General features: G+C 37.2%; 1 protein-coding gene across 8 annotated transcripts in view; it reads right to left on the reverse strand.

The window, feature by feature from the left end:
• Positions 1-25,781, reverse strand: part of STAU2 (staufen double-stranded RNA binding protein 2) — a 304,412-nt gene that overhangs the window by 277,270 nt on the left and 1,361 nt on the right. For 3 of the 8 annotated variants that reach the window (XM_019925182.3, XM_033843221.2, XM_033843219.2), the window contains exon 2: positions 18,512-18,577. The exons of 2 other annotated variants lie outside the window; for them this stretch is intronic. In XM_019925182.3, coding sequence (XP_019780741.1) covers positions 18,512-18,529 — 18 coding nt within the window. In that variant the 5' untranslated portion in view covers positions 18,530-18,577. Of the gene's footprint in view, positions 1-2,422; positions 2,553-15,970; positions 16,027-18,511; positions 18,578-25,781 lie in introns of those variants that run through there. 3 more of the 8 variants (XM_033843218.2, XM_019925181.3, XM_019925180.3) reach the window with 3 other exon arrangements.

Below are 25,781 nucleotides of genomic sequence, written 5' to 3' on the forward strand. Positions count from 1 at the left end.
GACAACACGGCTACCTGAATATCAAAAAGCAAAAGAAGAATGAAAATGAGAAGAATGAAAATGAGAAAATACTGAAGTCTAGTAAAAATGAGTCAATTTTGCATAACACTAAAACAGCATTTATACTGCTACTGTAACAATTTTCATAACTTAGTAATGCTGCATATTCATCTATTATGATGGAAGAAATATTAGGAGCATAGCAAGAACAATGTGACATAAAATATAACAATTTTATATTTTACAGTATAAAAATTAATAGCCTAGGATTTAAATATGTTTAAATGTCATTAAAATGATAAGTTTATAGCTCTGTAAACTTGGTAAGAAAATCTGATCTAAATTCTTTAAAGGAAAGTGCTAATAACATGGTATTAAACTTATATTCCATTAATTCTAACTTTCTGCTTCATAAAAATAACATGAATCCAATAATGGACTCATGGAATCCATTAAGGAAATCCCACAATGGATTTAATGTGTGATTTAAGTTTTGGTGTGAAAGGTGTGCAAAATACATGTAAGATCTCACTTTGATAAAACTTTATAACTAAAACCCAAACATTTAAAGTTGGTAAATTTAAAAATAATTAGTTCTAGTTCATATGTTTTATTTTACAAAATGATTAAAATTTTATTTTCCATAGTTCTTCCTCTATTCAATCTGAAATCTTATTAACTACTTGACAGAGATCAATGGTAGAGCAGTAATATCAAAATTAAACCAAAATTTTGACAAAATATCTACAAAATTACAAAACAAATTGGTCTATATAAATTGGGATCTATTGGGCTTCCCTGGTGGCACGGTGGTTGAGAGTCTGCCTGCCGATGCAGCGGACATGGGTTCGTGCCCCGGTCTGGGAAGATCCCACGTGCTGCGGAGCGGCTGGGCCCGTGAGCCATGGCCGCTGAGCCTGCGTGTCTGGAGCCTTTGCTCCGCAACGGGAGAGGCCACAACAGTGAGAGGCCCGTGTACCGCAAAAAAAAAAAAAAAAAAAAATTTGGGATCTATCAACTTAATTTATATATTACTTTTTAGAAAAGTCAACAAGTACAAAAAGTGAGAAATATGTACACTGTTGCATAAGTATACATTTTCAAGAGACTTAAGAATGTCCTCAATGAAGCTATTTTGAAACAGGCTTCAGGTCAATTTGGTGGCTGGAATAGTAGCTACCTACTTAGAAGTAAATAAAATTAATGATAATGAATTTCACAATTCTAAAACTTTGCTTTTGAGAGAACAAATGCCATCTATTTAAGAACCTGTTTTGGATATCTCTGCCACTGACTGATATCTACGTAACCTTGAGAAAGTACTCAAATCTCACTTTCCTGGACAGCAAAACAGAAATAATAGTTGTTTTCATATTAGTGGACTATGGTATTGGTTGAATGAAATGACGTAAGATACTGTTAACAATAAGAATGCATTATTATTCTGCTTATAAGTAATCTGTTAAAGCACACTATCATCAAATATGCATACACAGATACTTTATAAACTTTTTCCATGGCTTCCTAAGCTAAAATATTCTGAGTTAAAATGTTCGTTAGGATAAGTTGATTTTATTCATACAAATATACTTCTTTAATATTCTATAAAAAGCAGGTATTTGTTATTATTTTTTCGACTTACTGTAACATATTAAGTTTGTTTCCACTGAAAAATCCCCAAGTGTGATATAAATTACATTTAAGATTTCTCATATTTTTGTTAGGGAATATTCTACCTTTATTGATATAAAATTTGTTTACATGTAACTCTCCATAACTTTGATACGTAACACTGGTAAAATAGCTTTTCATAATAACAGGATCTGCACACTCAGCAAAACAGAGACATAAATCTTTTGAGATAGATTGTTTTTATATCTTTATAAAATGTCCTGGACTCTGTGGGACTTGAATCTTCAAAATGAACCAAGATAATGCAGTTCACAGTTTTCAATTAACAGGCAAAATCCCTGTTCCAAAGGAGCTCAGAGTCTGGTAGAAAAACAGACACATACAAGAAACAAATACACTAAACTACAACATGAAAAGTTCTATAATAAGGCTGTTAGAAGGGACTCCTTAGGTGAACGGGGTGTTGAAAGGTACGTTTCAAGAGGTGCTGATTAGATTAGTTAAGGAAAGTAGGCATTCACCAAGTTAGCAAGGAAGAAAGAGAGAAAGACAGTCCAGGCTTTTCCAGAGCACACATGCAGGAGAAAGCACAATAAACACATCACATTCTGGCAAATTCAAGTAGATCATTAGCAGACTATAAATGCAGAATAGGATATAGCAGAAAAAACTGTGTGACCAGAATCCACCAAAACACCAAGTTTCCTAAGCCAGAACTTGGAGTAGCGACATTTTTAAGGTAGTTAAATCATGGCCAGAGCTGTTGCGAGTAAATCATAGTCTACCTCACCTGCCGAGCCAAGTCTCTCCACAGAAGAATCCGTTTCCATCCCTGGTCCCAGAAAATGACTTGGACACAGTTTCTATGTCTCTTTGCTGGCTCCCCTTTCCCTATTCCCTGCTATTGGAAGGGACTCTTCCTAATTCCCAAGTAAAATAAAAAGAAAGAAAACAGAGTCAAAAAAGCAAGGAATTCACCTTCCACAGGTTCTTGCCTTCTAGCAGAAATATAACTGTCTGTCCATAGTTGTAACTAAAACAACCCTTATAACTTCAAATTAGACCATAACCTAAGGTGGTCCAAGCAAAATCACCACCCAAGGATCAAACTGCTCTATTATAATTGTCTGTTAATTAAGAAAAATTAAAGTTCCTATCTCATACAGACACAAAAATAAATTCCAAAAGTATTCAAATGCAGAATATAAAAATATGACAAAAGCACAAGAAAACTTGGCTAAATATCTGTCATAATCCTGTAACATAGAAGGCTTTTCTAGATAAGAAACCTAAAAGACATAATGGGATAAACTGACAGATTTAACAACACAAAAAATGTAAAAACCTCTATAGAGCAGAACACACCATGAATGACACTAAAAAATGTCAACAAACTAGGGAAGAAATACTTGTAACATGTGAAGAAAAACTGAAGAGGATAAAAATAAAATCCATAAAATATGAAGATGACATAAATCAATTTTTAAAAAAATCCAACAGAAAAAAAAATGCAAAATTAATTCATATAATGTATTGAGTAAACACCTGTTCAAAAAGCTAGTGTTTAAAGAAATAAAAATTTGAATTCCAATGAGATATAATTTACCCCATGAGACTGATAAAATGAAAAAAAAAATCAGATAAGTATTGACAAGGATGTGTGAAAATGGGTGCAAATTCTATCGATACAAACATAAATAAGTACAAATTTTTTGGCGGGCAATCTGGGAATACTGATTAAAGTTTTTCAATTGCATCTATCTTTAAAACAGAAATTGTACGTCTAGGTAATTCATACTGCAGGAAGACTCGCATAAGATACACAATGACAACCTACATAGTAAGCCTGTAATTGCAAGAGCTATAAACAACCTAAATATTATCCATCAATAATTGACTGGCTACAATGGACTATGCAGCTTTGAAAAAAGAATGATGTAGTGACATGGGAAAACATTACAAAATGTTGAATGAAAAAACCTGTAACAGCTCATTGTCTAATCTTATTTTTATTTTCTTTAAATCAAACATGTGCATGCATTAAGGAAGCGGGACTGGCAGCAGGGGGGTGTTCACTTTCTGCTTTGAAGTACTGCATTGTTTTACCTTTTTGTTTTTACTTTTTTTGAATATGCATAACTTTTATACCTAAAAAATTATTCTACAGAGCCATACCAAATGTTGTAAACAGTTTACAGTGTTAAGTCTTAGACTCTTAATTACTGTTGTCCTTTCTAAAGTATGTACCAAGGTTCTGACAGAAAGAAGATGCCCAAGGACCTGATTCAAAGCAGACCATAGTGTCATGCCTACAATCTCTGACTTTTCCAAGTGAAGCCACCTTGGGATTTAAACACTGCTAAAACATAGTATGGCCTTACCAACATTTGGCACGGTCAGTCTCCTTACATCTAGCCCTTCTAATAGGTGTGTAATGGTCAGTCTCCTTAACTCTAGCCATTCTAATAGGTGTGTAATGGTATCTCATTGTGGTTTTAATTAGCATTTCCCTCAAAACTAATAACGTTGAGCATCTTTTCATTTGTTTATATGTTATCTACATTTATATATATATGAAGTACAGTGTCTATCTGAATATTCTTAATTAGGTCATTTCTTTTTCTTATTGTTTTATCTGAAGAGTTCTTTGTATATTCTAAATACAAGTCATTAATCAGGAATATGCTTGGCAAAAAATTTTTCCCAGTATGTGGCATCTCTTTCCTTTTTTTTTTTTACATCTTTATTGGAATATAATTGCTTTACAATGGTGTGTTAGTTTCTGCTTTACAACAGAGTGAATCAGTTATACATATACATATGTTCCCATCTCTTCCCTCTTGTGTCTCCCTGCCTCCCACTCTCCCTATCCCACCCATCTAGGTGGTCACAAAGCACCGAGCTGATCTCCCTGTGCTATGCGGCTGCTTCCCACTAGCTATCTACCTTACGTTTGGTAGTGTATATATGTCCATGCCTCTCTCTCGCTTTGTCACAGCTTACCCTTCCCCCTCCCCATATCCTCAAGTCCATTCTCTAGTAGGTGTGGCGTCTCTTTTCATTCTCTTACCAGAGTCTTTCAAAGAGCAGACTTTAATTTTAATAATGTCTAATGTATCAATTTGTTCAGTTATAGATTGTGCTTTTGATGTTGTATCTAAGAAATCATTACCTACCTGAGGTCTCAAAGATTTTCTCCTGTGTTTTCTTCTAGAAGCTTTAGGTTGCAAAGTTAGGTCTCTGAACCATTTTGAATTAATTTTTCTACATGGTGCAAAGTATAGATTAAATTTCATTTTTTGTATATTGATATCCAATGTTCAAGCACTATTGGTGGAAAAGGCTATATTTTTCCCACTGTATTATTGCTTTTGTGGTTTTGTCAAAAATCAGTTATCTATATGTAAGTATGTTTATTTCTGGACTACCTATTCTGTTTCATTGATCTGTTTGTCCATTTTTATGCAAATGCAATTTTTACCATAGCTTTATAAAAATTCTTGAAATTAGGCAGTGTTGGCTCCCCAATACTGTTCTTTTTCAAAGTTGTTTTAGATATTCTAAGTTCTTGCAATTCCATGTGAAATTATTTTAGGCAAAAATCCCTTCAAGGATTAGAATAGAATTCCCCTGAATTTACAGATTAATGTGGTGAAATTTTAACAAAGTTGAGCCTTCCAACCTGCGTACATGACATATAGTCAATTCTCATTATTGAGATGATGATATCTCAATGATAGCTAAGTTTTTTAATGTTCCTGCAAACAGTAAACTATCAAATACTGAATCACTACTTCTGAGGAAATAAAAGGTTAGGTTCCGGTAAGCCCTTGGTCATAACATTTTTTGTTAGCCAATTAATAAATAACACTGTTTTATGTGTGTTTCTGGCTAAAATCCCTTACTTAATATATACTGCTGAATCACTAATACTGAACTCACAACAGTAACTCCTGCCTGAATGAAGTTTATCTAAACACATACATCTTACCCCTAAGGCATATCACAGCCTTCCTGTGCTTAGGGACACTACAAAGCACTTCAGCACTATGCCTGGGGGCCATTTTAAACAGCCAAATCACCAACAAAAAGCACAAAAATGTGAAAAATGTGGCACTAAATAAACCGAGAAAAGGACGCTTGCTTATTGCAGGAGAACTGAAACAAGAAAGCAGAGTGTCACCTTGTTCGGCCTCAGTTCAGATTGCGCACAAAGGGCAACTCTTTTTTCACCACTCTGCAGGTGTCAGCAAATGATCACAAAAGCGTTGCAAGTATTATTTTGGGGTTACATATAAATTTTAGTGAATAGACCAATTCACAAATACAGAATACATGAATAATGAGGATCAAATGGATCTCTCAATTTACTTAGGTATCCTTTCATTTCAGCAGTATTTTATATTACTGAACATAAATATTCTTTTAACTTACTTTGTTGTATTTATCCATATATGTATTTCATATTTTTGATACTGTTGTAGATGGGTTTTTTTCAGATTGTTCCTTGCTAATGTATAGAAGTACAACCAATTTTTGCATATTGATCTGGTATCCTTCAATCTTACTATACTGATTCATTAGATCTAGTAGAGTTCCATCAAATTTTCTCCATAGAAAATCAAGTAATCTGTGAATTAGGACAGTTTTATTCCTTTCTTTGCAATGTGAATACCATGTATTTCCTTTTCTTGCCCTACTGCACTAGCTACAACCTCCAGGACAATGCTGAATAGGACTGATGAAAGTAGACATCTCTAACTTGTTGCTAATTTTAGAAAAAAAGTGTCCAATCTTTCCACCAATAAGTACAATATCAGCCAACAAAGCTTGTCATGGATGCCCATTTTCATACTGAGGAAGTTCATTTCTATTCCTGGTTTACTGAAGGCTTTTTTAAAAATCAGGAATGGTTACTGGATTAGTCAAATGATTTTTCTGCATCTATTGAAATGACTGTGTGCTTTTTACTGTTTACTTTGTTAATGTGGAGAATTATATATATTGATTTTTTTGAATGTTAAACCAACCTTACATTCCTGGGATAAATCCCACATGGTCATGACATAATATCCTTTTAAAATTTTGTTGAATTTGATTTGCTAAAATTCTGTTTAGATTTTGTACATCTATGTTTGTGAGTAGTATTGTTCTGTAGTTTCCTTGGAATGTCATTGTCTCGTTCTGGTATCCCAGTAATGCTGACATCAAAGTCTTTGGAAAACATTCCCTCCGCTTCAAATATTTTTGAAAAGTTTGTGTAGAATCGATATTATCTCCTCCTATAGTATTTAGTACAATTCACCAGTGAAACTATCTGAACCTGGAGTTTTCTTTGTGAGAACATTTTTTAAGTACAAATTTCAGTATCTTTACTACATATAGCGTTATTCAGATTATCTCTTATTTTCTTCTGCTTCCTTTGGGATCTGTTCTTTTCTACATTATTAAGGTGGAAATTAAAGTCATCTATTTGAGACCTTTCTTCCTTTCTAGTATAGATATTTAGAGCTACAGATTTCCCACTAAGTACTGTTTTCGCAGCATCTTCTAATACGTTGTGCTTCTGTTCTTACTCAATTTAAAATACTTTATAATTTCCCTTTTGATTTCTTCTTTTAATCATGAATTACTTATAAGCATGCTATTTAATTTCCAAATATTGGGGATTTTCCAAGGATATTTCTATTAATGATTTCTAATTTAACTGCACTGTGATCTGAGAAGATTCTTTGTATGAGTTGAATCCTTTTGAATTTGAGACTTGTTTTATGGCCCAGAATATATAGTCTATCTTGGTAAATGTTCTGTGTGAACTTCTGAACGAATGTGTATTCTGCTCTTCTTGAGTAAAGTGGTCTGTAAATGCAGCCAGGTCAAGTTGACAGTGTTACTCAAGTTAACTATATCTTTGTAATTTTTCTGTCCATTTGTTATATCAATTATTGAGAGGGGTTACTGAAATCTCTGACTATAATTGTGAATGTTTCCTTGAATTTCTATTAGTTTTTGCTTCATTTGTTTTGAGCTTAGGTACGTAAGTATTTAGCATTGGTATGTCCTCTTAATTAACTGATCCCTTTATTGTTATGAAATGATCTTATTTTTACCAGGTAATAAATATTCCTTGCTCTCAAATCTATTTTGATATTAATAAAACCAAGTTTTATTAAAGAAACTCCAAGTTTCTTTCAACTAAGTTAGCATGTTATATCTTTTTCATTATTTTTAACCTATTTGTGTTTATAGTTACTATTTCTTACAGGCAAATATATGGTTGGGTCTTGCTTTTTAATCCAATAGTGTGGGTTTTTAAATGTTTCTTTCAAATCAGATTCATTGAGCTTTACAGATCTATGGAGTTTATAGTTTTTTTGTTTTTTGGGGGTTTTTTTGAGTTCACTAAACACAGAAAATATTCAGTCATTATTTGTTCTAATATTTTCCTGTTCCTCCTCCCTTCTCCTGAGAATCTAATTAATTTATCTTAGACTATATATTATCCAACAGCTCATAGATGCTGTTCATTTTTTTTTCAGTTTTTTCACTCTGTGCTTCATTTTGGATAGTTGTTATTCCTACGTATTCAAGCTCACTTATCTTTTCTTCTACAGTGTCTTATCTGCTATTAATTCCACCAAGTATCTTTTTCTTTCAGATACTACATTCTTCATTTCTAGAATTTCCATTTAAGCATATTTTTGTATCTTTTATTTCTATTCTCTTCATTTTCCTATTTTCTTCTCCCTTTCTGAACACTGACAGCATATTAGTAGCAACTCTTTTGACAGCTTTGTCTGCTAGATCAATCATCACTGTCATTTCTGGGTCTCTTTCTATTGATTGATCTTTTTTTACCCTAGTTATGGGTCATATTTTCATGCTTCTTTGCAAGCATTTTAATTTTCTAATTGAAAGGAAATTGACATAACATCAAATTAACCATTTCAAAGTGAAGACATCCGTAGCATTCAGTAGTCACAATGTTGTACAACCACCTCTACCTAGTTCCAAAACATTTTTATCACACCAAAATAAACTCGGTACCCATTAGGCAGTTACTCCCCTTTTCTCCTTACCCCCAGGACCTGACAACAACCAACCTGTGCTCTGTCTCTACAGATTTACTTATTCTAGATATTTCATATAAATGGAATCAGACAATATGTGACCCTGGTGTCTGCTTCTTTCACTTAGCAAAATGTTTTTGAGCTTCACCACATTGTACTATGTATCAGTACATCATCTCTTCTTACAGCTAAATAATATTCTATGGTGTGTTTGTACCATAATTTGTTTACCCAGTCATCTATCCATTTGGGTTGCTTCTACCAACTGGCCATTGTAAATAGTGTTACTATGAACATGTGTGTACCTATATTTGAGTACCTGTTTTCAATTCTTTTGGGTATACATCTAGAGTGGAATTGCATGGTAATTGTATGTTTAACTTTTTAAAGAACTGCCAAACTGTTTTCCACAGAAGCTGAAACACTTCACATTCCCACCAGCACTGCACAGGTGTTCTGATTTCTCCACATCATCACCAACACTTGTTATTCTTGGTCTCTTTGAATCTAACCATCCTAGTGAGCCTGAAGGGGTACTAATTGTGGTTTTCATTTGCATTTCCCTAATTACTAATGAGGTTGAGTATTTGTTCATGTGCATGTTGGCCATATGTACATCTTCTTTGGAGAACTGTCTATTCAAGTCCTTTACCCATTTTTAGTTGGGTTGTCTTTTTTTTTTTAATATTTATTTTTGGCTGCATCAGATCTTAGTTGCGGCACGCAGGATCTTCTGTTGCAGCACGTGGGCTCTTCATTGCAGCATGCAGGCTTCTCTCTAGTTGTGGTGTGTGGGCTTCTCTCTGGTTGTGGCATGTGGGCTCCAGAGCACACGGGCTCTCTAGTTGTGGCACACAGGTTCCAGAGCACATGGGCTCTGCAGTTGCAGCACGCGGGCTCAGCAGTTGTGGTGCACAGGGGCTTAGTTGCCCCACAGCATCTGGGATCTTAGTTCCCCGACCAGGGATCGAATACGCATCCCCTGCATTGGAAGGCAGATTCTTAACCACTGGACCACCAGAAAAGTCCCTGACTTGCCTTTTTATTGTTGAGTTATAAGAGTTATAGTTCTTATATTTAGGTCTTTGATCCATCTTGAGTTAATTTTTGTATGTTGTGTGAGGTAGGGATCCAGGTTTATTCTTTTGCATGTGGACATCCAGTTTTCCCAGAACTATCTGTTGAAGATATTATTCTTTCCTGCATTGAGTGGTCTTGGCAATCTTGTCAAAAATCAGTTGGCTATATACATATTAGTTTATTTCTAGCCTCTCAATTCTATCCCATTGGTCTATACCTCTTTCCTTATGCCAGAACCACACTGTTTTGATTACTGTAGTTTTACAATATGATTTGAAATGGGGGAGGTATGGACCCTCCAACTGTGTTCTCTTTCAAGACTGTTTTGGCTATTTAGGCCCACTGAAATTCCATAAGTTGAAGATCAGCTTTTCAAGTTCTGCAAAAAAGGTCACTGGCATTTTGATAGACATCATATTGAATATGTACACTGTTTTGCATAGTATTGCCATCTTAATGTTAAGTCTTCAAATCCATAAACACAAAATATCTTTCCATTTATTTAGGTCTTCTTCAATCTCTTTCAACAGTGTTGTACAGTTTTCAGAGTACAGGTCTTTCAATTCCTGTATGCTTTTAGATGCTAGTATGAATGAAACTGTTTTCTTAATTTCCTTTTTGGATTCTATACCGCTGGTATACAGAAACACAATTGTATTTTGTGTGATCTTGTACTTACAACTTTTCTGAATTCGTTTGTTAGCTCTATTTGGTTTTCTGTAGATTCTTTGGGATTTTCTATATATCAATACATGGTAACGTCATCTACAAATAAAAATAGTTTTACCTATTCCTTCCAATTTGGATGTCTTTTATTCCTTTTTCTTGTCTAACTGCTCTGGCTATAACTTCCAGTACAATGTTGAATAGCAGTGGTGAGGATAGGCATCCTTGCCTTGTCCCTGAACATAAGGAGAAAGTTTTTAGTCTTTCACCATCGAACTGGATGTTAGCTATGAGTTTTTCATAAATGCCCTTTATCATGCTGAAGAAGTGTCCTTCTATTCCTAGTTTTTGAGTGTTTCTATTATGAACAGGTGTTGGATTCTGTCAAATGCTTTCTGTATCAACTGATACAGAAAGGTGATCATGTGAGGGTTTCTTTCCATTGTTCTATTAATGCAGTGTATTACACTGATTGATTTTCCTATGCTGAACCACTCTTGCATTCCTGGAATAAATCCCACTTGGTCATGGTGTATAATCCTTTATATATATTGTTGGATTCAGTTTGTTAGTATTTTGTTGAGGGGTTTTGCATCATATTCATAAGGAATATTGATCTGTAGTTTGTTTTTTTTTTCCCCTGGTGTCTTTGTTTGGCTTTGATATCAGAGTAATACTGGCCTCATACAATGAATTATGAAGTATTGCCTCCTCTCCTATGTTTTGGAAGAGTTTGAGAAGGACTGGTGCTAATTCTTCTTTAAATGTTTGGTAGAATTCATCAGTGAAGCCATCTGGTCCTGGACTTTTCCTTGTTTGTGAGGGATTTTTTTTAAATAAATTTGTTTGTTTGTTTGTTTATGGCTGCAATGGGTCTTCGTTGCTGCACGCGGGCTTTCTCTAAGTTGCGGCGAGCAGGGGCTACTCTTCGTTGAGGCATGTGCGGGTGTATCATTGCAGTGGCTTCTCTTGTTGCAGAGCACAGGCTCTAGGTGCACGGGCTTCAATAGTTGTGGCTTGTGGGTTCAGTAGTTGTGACTTGTGGACTCTAGAGCCCAGGCTCAGTAGTTGTGGCATATGGGCTTAGTTGCTCTGCGGTATGTGGGATCTTCCCAGACCAGGGCTCGAATCCGTGTCCCCTGCATTGGCAGGAGGATTCTTAACCACTGTGCCACCAGGCAAGTCCCGGGACTTTTTTTTTTTTTTTACTGATTCAATCTGTTTACTTCTTATAGGGCTGTTGATATTTTCTATTTCTCTTAAGTCAGTTTTGGTAATCTGTGTTTCTAGAAATTTGTCCATTTCATGTAGGTTATCCAAATTGTTGTTCACAGTACTCTCTTATAATCTTTTTAATTTCTTTAAGGTCATGGTAATGTAACTACCTTCATTTCTGATTTTAGTTATATTCGTCTTTGCTCTTTTTGTCAGTCTAGCTAAAGATCTGTCAATTTAGTTACCTTTTCAAAGAACCAACTTTTAGTTTTGCTGATTCCCTATATTGTTTCCCATTCTCTATTTTGTTTATCTCCACTTTAATCTTTATCATTTTCTTTCTTCGGCTAGCTTTGGGTTTAATTTTGCTCTTTTTCTAGTTCTTTTAAGGTGAAAAGTTAGGTTATTTGTTTGAGATCATTCTTTTTAAATGTAGGTGTTTAATGCTATAAATTTCCCTGAGCACTGCTTTCACTACATCCCATACATTATCGTATGTTGTGTTTTCATTTTCATTTGTCTTTAATTATTTTCTAATTTCCCCTATGATTTCTTCTTTGACCTCTTGGTTATTTAAGAGTGTACTGTTTAAGTTCCACATATTTTTGAGGGTTTTGGTACTCTTTCTGTCACCGATTTCTAGCTTCATTCCACTGTGAACAGAAAAGATACTTTGTATGATTTCAATCTTTCAAAACATATTGAGACTTGTTTTGTGGCCTAACATATGGCCTGGAGAATGCTTTATGTGTACTTAATAGGAATTTGTATGTTGCTGTTGCCGAACGCTTTGTATGTATCTGTTAGGTCTAATTAGCTTATAGTGTTGTTCAAGTCCTCTATTTCCTTACTGATCTTCTGTCTAGATGCTCTATCCCTCATTCAAGGTGAGGCAAGCATTTTAATTTTGAATTGGATGACAAACACTAGGAATTTTACATTGTTGGGTTCTGAATTGTGTTGTATTCCTCTATACAGTGTTGGACTTTGTTCTGGTGCACAGTTAAATTACTTGGGATAACTTGAAGCCTTCTGAAGACTCTTTCCAATGCCCTATGTATTACAAGGTATTTACACTCTAGATAATGGAGACACAAACTATTCCCAGTTTTGTGTGAGCTCCAGAAACTGTTTTCTTACTGCTTTCCAGTAGTTCTTTCCCTGACTTTGAGTAGGTCCTGCCATGCATCTACAGATCAGAACTGAGCCAAAGACTCAAGAAGAACCCTCTGCAGCTCTCCAGAATACGTATGTGCTCGAGTGTACTCCTTAACATATATTCACCACTCTCCCCCAAAGCTCCCTTCTCTCCAGTACTCTGACCTACAATTCTAACCACCACCTTGGCCTTCCTAAACTCTTATCTCTGTTTCCTAATCCCAACAAAACTGGGCTCTGTTTTGATTCCTCCTCGCACTACAGCCTGTAAACAACTTCCAGGCTCTACTGTAAACTGGTGCAATAGAAGGGCTTACCTCATTTGTTCCTATTCTCTCAGGCATCACAGCCTGCTGCCATCTGCCATCCAGTGTCTAAAACCCACTGATCACATATTTAATATGTTCTCAAGTTATTTAAGAGGAAAGAGAATATTACTGCTGCATAACACATTACCCCCGACTTAATGGCTTAAAAAATAAGCATTTATTTTTTTCACATAGTTTCTAAGGTTCAGCAATCAAGGAGCAGCTTGGCTGGGTGGTTCTGACTCAGAATCTCTCAAGGGGTTGCAGTCAAGATGTTGATGGAGAGCAGTCTAGGTAGGGCTGGAAGCTTGACAAGGGCTGGAGGATCTGCTTTCAAGAAGGCTCAGTCACACAGTTAGCTAAAGGTCTTGGTTCCTTGTTAGCTGTTGGCAGGAGGCCTCAATTTCTCACCATGTGGGCCTCTCCAGTGGGCTATTCACAACATGGCAGCTAACTACTCTCAGAGTCAGCAATGCAGGGTGACACTGAGGGGGAGAGAGGAGGATGGAGAAGGCACAATGTCTTTTATAACCTATCCTTGGAAACGATCCATCACTTCTACCATATTCTATTGGCCACACAACAGATGTGCGAGAGGATTACACAATGGTGTAAATACCAGGAGGCAGAGATCACTGGGGGCCATCTTGGAAGCTGGCTACAAAGAGGATAAATCTTGTTATGCCAACATGGCAGAAAGCCAACATCCTTCTTATACATTTTAACCTCCTTGTGTTTACTACTTTTTTAATCCAGTAACTGTACACTAAATCCTATGACTTCAAGAGAGATAGGCAGATGGTAAATAGATCCTACTCTACTTACTAAGAAAAACTAAGAGTAAGTATCAGCAGCTTTTAAAAGCGAAAGGGATAGAGTTTCCAGTGCATATGGCAGGAAAGAGAAGGAGAGCACTTGTAGCTGACCTGGGCTTGAGACATGTCCAAAGTGCTTCACTCCCCCCAACAATTACTCTAATGACCAACTTAAATGTCTGCCCTCCTTTCTCATCAATCTCCAGAGCAACAACAGCAATAACACCAGTCACAGTACTATCAACAGCAGTAGCAAGAATACGAGAACCAACACTAAGCATTTGGCCTTTGTTATCTCAATTACTCCTCACAACAAACCTGTAGGATAGTATCATTATCCCTTAAACTCTAGGCTTTTTGTTTCTTAATGACCAAACCCTGGCTTTACACTTTACAGTACACCTTGATACAACTTTATTCTTTCTGTATAACACCTGGCTCCCTCTTGCCCTATAGGATTCTCCACTCTTCTGGCACTGAAATTGTTCTGTCCTCCCTGTTCTCCTACTCCACTTGATTCAGGCCTTAAAGCTTCCCCTTAGGGCTTCCCTGGTGGCACAGTGATTAAAATCTGCCAGCCAATGCAGGGGACACGGGTTCGAGCCCTGGACCGGGAAGATACCACATGCCGCGGAGCAGCTAAGCCCATGCGCCACAACTACTGAGCCTGCGCTCTAGAGCCCGCGAGCCACAACTACTGAAGCCTGCGCGCCTAGAGCCTGTGCTCTGCAGCAAGAGAAGCCACAGCAATAAGAAGCCCGTGCAACGCAACAAAGGGTAGCCCCCGCTCGCGGCAACTAGAGAAAGCCCACGCACAGCAATGAAGACCCAACACAGCCAAAATTAAATAAAATAAATACATTTATATAAAAAAAAAGCTTCCCCTTAGCTTCTGTGTTCCTAACGGCGATTACCAAACCTCTTTAAAAGGAACCACTACTTAAACCTCTGTTAATCCCTGGCTGCTGGGCTCTCCCAAGGCTACAGCTGCCTAACATAGACTTCCCAACACCTTAGGACACACTGCCCGGTCAAGTGTGCCTCACCAACTAATCCCAAAACATTTTCCCTATTTCGGTCACTAATTTTTAAATAGTATTTCACAGCACATGGGCCTTCTCAATTTATATTTGCTACAGCTTAATGTTCAAATGAGTTTCCTTTCCCTAGGGGCTTGTAATTAATCATCAGGGAGAAAGGTCAAAATACACCAAACTCTTACTTAGTGGTATCCTGGAAACAGGCTACCATTAGTTACTTGTTGAATAATGAATGAAAAAACTACAAACTAATGATTATAAACTCTCAAGGGGATATAATCCAAAGAATTTTTACAAATAAAAGGTAAAGATGACAGTGGACACAATTCACAAAAGACAAAACACAAAAGAACAAATATAGGCAAATCATAGAAATGCAAATTAAAATATCACTTTTTGTCAGACAGATTAATGGAGATTGAAAATTTGTCACGGAAATAAGGAAACAGCCATTCTGATAATAATTTTTTTTTTTTTTGCGGTACGCGGGCCTCTCACTGTTGTGGCCTCTCCCGTTGGGGAGCACAGGCTCCGGACACGCAGGCTCAGCGGCCATGGCTCACGGGCCCAGCCGCTCCACGGCATGTGGGATCTTCCCGGACCAGGGCACGAACCTGTGTCCCCTGCATCGGCAGGCAGACTCTCAACCACTGCGCCACCAGGGAAGCCCCTGATAAACTTCTAATAGATATAATTTTGTATTTTTGGTATTTATGCATCAAATATCTTTAAAATCTGCATACTCCTTTGACTAGTATTTCCATTTCTAATAATTAATTGCAAGAAAATAATGGACAAAGGAACACAGGTATATGTAAAAAAAAAATACTAACTGTGGCACTAACTAGAACACAAAATCTGTCCAACAATAAGGATTTGATTAAATAACTCTTAGTACTTCCAAATTATGGATTAAGTCACTTCAGACATTATGTATTACCTAATCCCACTTTTTAAAAATAACATATGTTCACATAAAAACATACCTGCATAGAAAAAAAATCTAGAAGTATACACCCCAAAATGTTAGCAGTGATTGTTTCTGTAAAAGAATAGTGGAATTACGTGTGATTTTTTTTCCTTTTTACTTATCTATACCACCTAATTTTTCTACATGAATTGTACATGGATAAGAACACACACTCTTAAAAGGCAAAAGCAAAAATGAGGAGCACAATTTGAAGGCAGATGTGTCATTATGGTAGCTGAACATGGAACATTCCTATGTTCCCTAATAATAATGTCAGGCAGAATTAATATCACAAAGGATACCAAGTAACTTAGTATTCAATAGCCTAGCTTTTAATTAGTTCTAGCAACACATATGGAATAATTTGCTAGTACTATTCAGGCATTTTAACAAAAGACCTTCCCAAATTTATTTATTAATCCTAAAGACAGTGTTGAAAATTATGCAGTAAAAATCTCAACTGCTTCAAGATGAGTGTCAGCTTCAATTGCCTTTTCATGCCTTTTCACATTTACCTTGAGAAACCTCTAATGGGAAAGCAGTCACTGTGAACATAATAAAACAGAAATATCACTCATATGTTTAAGAATTCAATGTGACTTTTAAGTCTGGATGAAAACAAAGTCTTCTCTATAAGTTCTACTATTCCAAATTAGGTTAGCTTTTCCCCTCAGACTTGAAAAGTTTTAAAAACTTAGTCAAGAGAGGGTCCTGAAGCAAGCCAAGGAACACGTATCTGTTACAAGCAAAGCATGCGTATCTCCAGGCACTGTGGACACTTTCTAGCCAAAGCCCAGGGAGCTGCTGTGGCCACGCAGAGCACTGCCTAGGAGTTGTTTGCAATGCCTGGTTCAACACAACCAGTAGCACAGATGGTTAGTAAATCCTCATTAGGACTAATCTATAAACTATAATTTTCAATGATGTTGCCGGACATAAAATGATCATTTCCATCTGTCTATAGTAGAATAACTGTACCCACATAATTAATGGCAGGTATCTGTACAGCCACTTGGGGGGAACTTCACACCTACAGCACAGTTTGTATGTCACATCTCATAAAGCTCCATCAATGCATCTAATGGGACTTGACAGCAACCATGAAGGCACAGGAAGCACTAAGCACAGTATGATTCCTTTCAGCCCATGTTAGTAACGTCACTGATGAAAGCAATACTTGTGGCACAAGAAAACTGTCTAGTTCAAGGAGAAAATCAAAGACTGTGCATAAGGGAGAGATTTTACATTAATGGCATTTGTGTAAAGCAGCATCATATAATACCAAAACGGACAACACAATTATGTGGTTACTGCTGACAAGGATGGAGATCTCCTTGCTTTAGTGACAACCCTGGCACCATTCATCCACTCGTTCAGCAAATACATGAAAATCATATACAACAAGAACTATTCTAGGCCCTGGGGATATAGGAGTAAACAAGCAAAGTCACTCCCTTCACGGAGCACAACATCTAACAAGGAAGGCAGACGTTAAATAATATTACATATTTTAATACAATTTTGAATGTCAGGATGTCATTAAACAGAAGGGCAGGGTGCTATGAGGCAAATCCTAGGCCTGGGAGTCAAGTGAACCGAGCACGTGGTGGGTGAGAAGAGGTCAAGCTGGAGCGACCTGGCTCAACCTCAGACCTGAAAGAGTCTAGTGTGACTGAAGCATTTAGATTGCTTCCTGGGCACACGTTAAGTCTGAGATGCATAAAGACATCCAAGTTAAGAGATCAAGTTGGTAACTGCTACCTAAGTCTGGAGCTCAGAAAAGAAGTCTAGACCAGGTATAAACTGAGAAGTCATTTGCTTAGAGATGGTGTGCGATACACAGGAACTGGAGATTTCTTAGGCCAAGTGAGCTGGATGGGGCGGGGGGCTGGGAGGGGTCATGTATTACTTCCTCAAATCACAAAAGAATTAACTACTTCTTGCAATCAAATTACTTTCTTCTCTCTTGATTTGCAAATGTGAAATAAATCAAAGTGCTTTCTTATATTATAGTTATGATACAATGCCCTTTTTGTTCAGAAAGGATAAGATTAAATGTATAAAGTTCTTGGAGAAATGTCAAGACCTAAGAAAAATATTTCTACAGTGAGTCTAAGGCATTGTACGCTATAGTTTATTTAGCAGACCACTTTCTTCCAGCCTTTTCCAGTGCCCTAGAAAAGGACTCTTTTTTTAACACACTGATACAACCACTTCGCAAGATGTGTCACTAGAAATGCTTTCAGTCTGCAGAACTGCCACCTACTGAAGCTAGATCACAACTGTAAGCATTCTGAACACATCAACAAGTCCTGGAGATGTGACATCAAAAAGAACAGAAAAACCTTCTGCTCTGCACACTTAAAACTTAACTTTCAGGACTATCGCTATAATCCTTACACAACCTGCCCTGCAGTCTTCCTATGATGAATATATAGCATGTAACTGCTCTATAAAGCAGTGGGCAGGTTATGGTTATAGAAAAGCTGAGTTAAAATGCTCCACGATTTATGGCCCAAGCACCATATAAGTGTGACATGCCTTAACACAAACTCACCTGATTTATTTGAAGCATGTTAAAACAATATTGACCAAACTGCTGTATCCCTCACGGCTCCAAAAACTAGAAAATGAAAATGAAGAAATAAGTTCAACTTAGTTGGTAATCGCAATGATTAGCACTTTAAACACATGCCCGTGACCAAAATCAAATACAAAAAATAGAGTAGATCTAAATCAGCGTAGAACTTTCTATGATGATAAACATGTTCTATATCTTTGCTGTCCAAACCGGTAGCCACTAGACACATGTGGCTGCTGAGCACGTGAAATGTGGCTAGAACAACTGAGAAAGTAAATTTTAAATTTTCTTTAATGTTATTTAAAGTTAAATAGCCACCCTGTGGCTAGTGACCACCATACTGGACAGTGCAGATCTAGGCTGCACAAAGTCCCTTCTGGTTCTAGAGTTCTACGACAATTTCAGGAAAAGTGAAGCTGTTAAAACAATGTAAAAGTTTCAGATTAATATTTAATATATACTTCCCTTGCTCCAGTAACGTTTTAAACAGCTTTCTTCCCCTCCTCTATAAGATAAATTAAGCCTAAAGAAGATGTAACACACACATATTCTCTTAGGTAGTATGGAAAAGAGCACATAGTAAGATTACCTAGTTGCATTTTTTTTCCTCTTTCTGATTTTATTATCATCATTATAAAAATAGCATGCATATCAAAATTTTACATAAAATTTTCGAAAAGAAAACTACCATCCTGACACATCCCATTGTTACATTTGGATTTGTTTCCTTATGGGTCTAACCTCCTTGCCATGGTTGTATTTCTTTTCATATAGCAAATGTCTTCTACACTTAATTTAAAAATAGATATCAAAGAAGGGCAGGGGCCTTCCCTGGTGGCGCACTGGTTGAGAGTCCACCTGCCGATGCAGGGGACGTGGGTTCATGCCCTGGTCCATCTGGAGCCTGTGCTCCACAATGGGAGAGGCCACAACAGTGAGAGGCCCACGTACCGCAAAAAAAAAAAAAAAAAAAAACACAAAGGGCAGGAAAACCCAAATAAATCAATAAATAATGGGATTTTGTAATGGGAAAAGTTACATTAAAAATTATGTACAGTCCCCCCAAAAAAATTATCTAAAAAGCAACAACACAATTTTGACATATACCAAAAGAGCTAAATCCAATCACTTGTGTAGAAATTTTTATGCTATAAAATTTTTAATACTGAACTTTCCCTCAGAAGCAAAGGTTCTGGAAATACATATATACACACAGATACCATATGAATATACATATGTGTGTGTGTGTGTGTGTGTATATATATATATATATATTTGGCTACAATTTTTTCAAAATGACAAACTAGAGTCAATTCAAAATGACTTTCAAAATTTTCAATTATTTCTTTGTTTTAAAAAAATTTTATTTATTTATTTTTGGCTGCATTGGGTCTTCGTTGCTGCACGTGGGCTTTCTCTAGTTGCGGCGAGCGGGGGCTACTCTTCATTGTGGCATGTGGGCTTCTCATTGCGGTGGCTTCTCTTGTTGTGGAACATGGGCTCTAGGAGCACAGTCTTCAGTAGTTTGGCATGCGGACTCAGTAGTTTGGCTCGTGGGCTGTAGAGAGCGCAGGCTCAGTAGTTGCCGCACATGGGCTTAGTTGCTCCACAGCATGTGGGATCTTCCTGGACAAGGGCTCAAACCCGTGTCTCCTGAATTGGGAGGAGGATTCTTAACCACCGTGCCATCAGGGAAGCTCCTCAATTATTTCTTACAATAGTGACCTCACCATCTGTACCAGTTTTTGTATTTTCCAAGAGAATCGCATTTGTAGAAATAGCACAAGACCTGAGCACCAGTGAATTTAAGTTTTAGTCCAAGCTCTTCAGATTACCTTTTTTATATATAAATTTATTCATTTATTTAATTTTTGGCTGCATTGGGTCCTTGCTACTGCACACGGGCTCTCTCTAGTTGCTGAGAGTGGGGGCTGCTCTTTGTTATGGTGCGCGGGCCTCTCACTGCGGTGCCTTCTCTTGTTGTGGAGCACGGGCTCTAGGTGCGCAGGCTTCAGAAGTTGTGGCACACGGGCTTCAGTAGTTGTGGCTCGTGGGCTCTAGAGTGCAGGCTCAGTAGTTGTGACGTGCATGGGCTTCAGAAGTTGTGGCACATGGGCTTCAGTAGTTGTGGCGCGCAGGCTCAGTAGTTGTGACGTGCACGGGCTTAAGTTGCTCCATGGCAGGTGGGATCTTCCCAGACCAGGACTCGAACCTGTGTCCCCTGCATTAGCAGGCAGATTCTTAACCACTGCGCCACCAGGGAAACCCCTTCAGGAGATTACCTTTTGAGCTTTGGTAAATTGCTTTATGTATCTTTGAGTTCTTTCTCTTGCTTCTATTTTCTTCCCTATTTTTTTTTTTAATCTTTAAAAAGTAAATGTAAGTCCTTTGGTAGGCAAACAACAAATAGAATACAGCAGAAATAATGAGCTACCACTTCCAAGACTGGGTTATAAAAAGACCATCATTTCCCTCCTGGGTGTCACCTGCTTTCGTTCTCTCACCTGTTTGGTCTGCAGGAAGCTGGCTGTCATATTGTGAGCTGCCCTGTGGTCAGACCTACATGACAAAGAACTGAGGGACACCTTGGACCAACAGCCCAACAGAAACTGGGGCTTTCTGTCCAGTACCCCCCAAGGAACTGAATCCTGCCAAGAGTCACATGAATGACTCAGAAGCAGATCTTCCCCCAGTCAAGCTTTCAGATGAGACTACAGCCCCAAAGACAGCTTACCTGCAACCTCCTAAGAGACCCTGAACCACAGGCACCCAGATAAGCTGCACCCAGATTTCTAACCCACAGAAACTGAGATAATAAATATTTGTTTTAAGTTCTTAATTTCTGGGGTAATTTGTAACAATAAATAAGATACTTCCGTTCAACTCAAATTCTATAATTCTATGGTATTAATTAATATATTTAGGTAGACCAAAAAAAGTCAATTCCCTGTTCAACATGAGCAAATGAATAACAGAATTTGAAAGGAGTAAATTATGAAACTTAAACATTTACACTCTATTCAAAAGATGACATCATTAAAAAGTGTAGCATTAATCAAATGGTATTAAAATACACTATCTACAACTAAAACTACAAACCTAACCAGTTTTCTTTTTTTTAATTGAAAACAATTCATTTGGACATCAGAACATGAACAAACAACTAAAAGCATCTCAGTGATCTAATGTCCCTTATTTTCCAGAATTTAACATTATTTAGTAAGAATTTACCAAATTTGAGAAATCTCATTTTGTTTTTATTTTATGTAAGCCTCTAAAAATTACAAATCCTTGTCTATAGACCTGTACGTGTTTCTTCAGTATTAGATTTTGGTAATACTAGTGGCTGATCCTGAGAAGTAGGCACAATAAGATACAGGGGTACATTTTTTAAAGTTCTGATCTTCTGGTATACATAAAGCAGTTTTATGAAATAGCACAAATGAAAGCACGTATTCACTCAAAACTGACCATACAATTTAAAATATTCCGTAAGCCTTTCCTTCACAGTTATAAAAATCTGTATACGTTAAAACATGAAACTAATATGTCTGTAACAGTACTCTGTAAGGTAACTGGATAAAAATTCTGAACACATTGTTGTCCACAAACAAGTTGTATTAGATCTATATCAATATAAAGATTATAACTATACCGTAGGCAATTTGGAATGCCCACAGTGGCACATCTCTTCAACATTTCATGTCTTATTTAAAGACATGCCAGGTCTACTGTCCTATATTTAAAAGAATTTGATAAAATATCAAGTCATATCAATAAAATGCAGAGCATTTTATACTACCCACGGTTTCATAAAATCCACCTCTTCCTCTTCTGTCAAAAGTTTCCAGCTACCATTCATTCCAATTACAACTGTGTACTTTTAGAAAAACCTATTCACATGTCCCCAAAATGCCCTACAGTGATATCCAGTCAGGCACATTAGAACATGCAGTTCCAGGTTCCAAGCTACTAAATGAAAACAGGCAGAGCAGTTTATGGAGAGAAGGCACTACTCACTGGAGAAGACTTGCCACTCATGAAGAATTAAAGGTCCAACAGGTATCTGAAATGTACTGCTGATATCACTCACTGCTTTTATTATGAATTACAATTTGCTCATCTGATTAACTGAAAGCTGTGCAAAATTAAATCTATAAAATCCTCAACAATTAAATCCTGCTTTATAAAATGGCATTATTAAATTAACATATCTATAAATTTTATATTGGCACCCATCCCACGACTGACAGGCAATCCTCTCTTAAATGTCTTACCTGACAATATGAAAAGCAAAAACATTTACTATCCCCATTCTTACACTCCAAACTACTACAAAACTAAATACCAACTCAAAGCTTCTTACTCTAAAAAATTCATGGGCTTCTTAAAAAGTGTTTTAAAAAAAGCTTTTCATTTTAATTTTTTTTTAAAAGTAGGTACCCCCCAAAATTATTTTTATGTAAGAAAATCAAAACTATTTAGTATAAATTTTACTATCTCCTAAGAGCCTATGAAATATTCTAAGTATATAGAAGTCTCACTCCATGAACCATTCCAGTGAAAAACCCCACATAATACCAGCTAAGAAAAAAAGGAAACTAACATTTACCAGACACCAATTTTATATATACCAGGTGCCATATTTTGCCATTTTTATATTAGCTCATTTAATCCTCATCACCTTGGGATGCAGGTGTTATCCCCATTTTTCTACAAGTTGGGTTACTTCCCCAGTCACACTGCTAGGATTAAAACTCAGTTTTGTCTGGTTCAAAGTCCCCTTCTTTCCATTATATGTTAAACTATAAATAAAAGCTCGACTCCTTAAAAATGTTCCTTAACAAAGGGCTTGACCTCTAAAACAACATAATGGCAAGGATTCTATATAGAACTTCAGGGATTTCTTCAAAATCAATCATACACAAATATAAATTATAATTACTATGGATTCTAGACACTCATCTAATATTTTCTTGAGTATCTAGAAGAAGCACAAGTATATCTATACATGATTTGATTATACTAAGCCTGTCTCCCACTATTCAGTCTAATATTAACAAAACCCAATTTTGCAATATCTAGACTTTTCCTCTTTCTTTATTATGATCTGCATACATAAATGATCAGATATCCAGTGCTCAAAGTATACAAAAGAAAAGAAAACAGAGTAATAGAAGTAAAGAGGAGGTTAAAACCCCAACACACCGGCCAATTGTATCTTCCAGAACCTGATCCTAACACAGGAAAACCACTCAGCTTCAATTCCTATATTATTTATATACTAATAATGGTGATGAACACCTTTGATATTTTTGATATTCTTATTCTTTGTTGAAAATCAGACCAAGCCACTCCTTCCTAGAATTTCATTCCAGGCAAGTCAAGTAAGCTAAAATGTGAAATTTATATGGTTTTCCATGCTTAAGTAAGTAGGAGTAGAGACCATGATGTATATAACTGACCCTCAAATGATCTAGGAAAAAAATATTATGTGTGTGACAGAGAGAAAGCAAATGATAAATTGGTGACTCTGAGTTAAGGTTACATGAGTATTCTTTGTATTATTCTTATTCTTGGTACTCTACTGTAAACTTGAAGTTACTTCCAAATAAAAAACTGAAACTTAAAAATTACATGGCAGGGACTTCCCTGGTGGCGCAGTGGATAAGAATCTGCCTGACAATCCAGGGGACATGGGTTCCATCCCTAGTCTGGGAAGATCTCACATGCCGCGGAGCAACTAAGCCCGTGTGCCACAACTACTGAGCCTGCACTCTAGAGCCCGCGAGCCACAACTATTGAGCCCGCGTGTCACAACTACTGAAGCCCGTGTGCCTAGAGCCCGTGCTCCGCAATGAGAAGCCACCGCAATGAGAAGCCCACGCACCCCAACGAAGAGTAGCCCACGCTCGCCGCAACTACAGAAAGCAAACACGCAGCAACAAAGACCCAACGCAGCCAAAAAATAAATAAAATCTTTAAAAAAAAAAAATTACGTGGCAGTATATCTGAAGTTAACAGTACATACTTGGATTATACAGCAACACTTTTACAAATACAAAACACAGGTTTTTAAGGAAAAATTTAGTGATGTGTGAGGAAATCTGCACTATATCCTACCAACTCATGATCACTTAGGAATAAATTTCAACTACACTGCCATGCAATGGAACGTGGCAATGGTGCCTTGAGCTCAAAATATAGCAGGACAAAAAAAAAAAACAGACATCACACAGTTTGGCGTTTAAGTGTTTCACAAATCTAATACAGGCCTGCTGCAAACGGCAGCAAATCTACAATTCAAGTGGTATGTGTTATCTCTGTTTTGCAGTAAAACATAGGCAAACTGAAAAATGAAAAACTTGCCATTTTACAAAACAATCGAGATGCAGAATGTCTGGGTTTTGATGGCTTTATTAAAAAAGATTTTTTTTTTCCTACTACAGCTCAATTCACAACAGTATGTGTGAACCATGTTAAGAAAGCAAGGACGGAGAAGAAATAGCCACCAGGAACAATGCTGCAATCTTTTCTCCTACAAGGTTACTATTAACCCGCCTGCCCATCACAATTTTGATTTCAAATGTTCATCCTGCTCCCTTAAATCACAAGGATGCATCAGAAGAGAAGTAATGTTCAGAAGAAGTTCAAATTTCAAAATTGTGAAATCAAACATTAAAAATAAAGCTTTTCGGCTAACAGTGAAACACCTTTAAAAGATCGTCTCTATCCTTTCTGGAGGAACCACCCAATTTAAAATCCTTCAGTACATTTCCCTAAGTGAACGGTCCTTCTCTACCCAAGTAGTTCTAAACCTTCTGGGGAAGGGGCGGCGGGACGTCACGCCAAGGAAAGACCCTTTCCGAAGAAAATTCTCCGCAAGTGCAAAATTCTGCACATATTTCCAGGGACTTCCAGAACCCAAGGCCATTATCCCTGCCCGCCCCCCCCCCCGAAGAATCCCAGCTCAGCGTCTCCTCAGTTGCCTCCGCGGAACACCCGCCTCGACACAATCCCCACAGTCCCCGGCCCGCCCCGCGAGGGGCTGGAGGCTCTGCCCTCGCACAGCGGATTCTGTAACTGATCTTTGTTTCTTCGCCCAACTGCCTTCACCTCGGCAAGGTCATTAACTGCCAACCACCCCTTTAAGCCGAGCCCTCACCGTGGTAGTTCGTAAGAGCCACGGCCGAACTTGCCTGTCATAGGATATATTTTGCCCCCTCTGCCCCACCTACCTTCCCCA

The sequence above is a fragment of the Tursiops truncatus genome, chromosome 17 (genome assembly GCF_011762595.2).
Source record: "Tursiops truncatus isolate mTurTru1 chromosome 17, mTurTru1.mat.Y, whole genome shotgun sequence".
Classification (NCBI taxonomy): Eukaryota; Metazoa; Chordata; class Mammalia; order Artiodactyla; family Delphinidae; genus Tursiops; species Tursiops truncatus.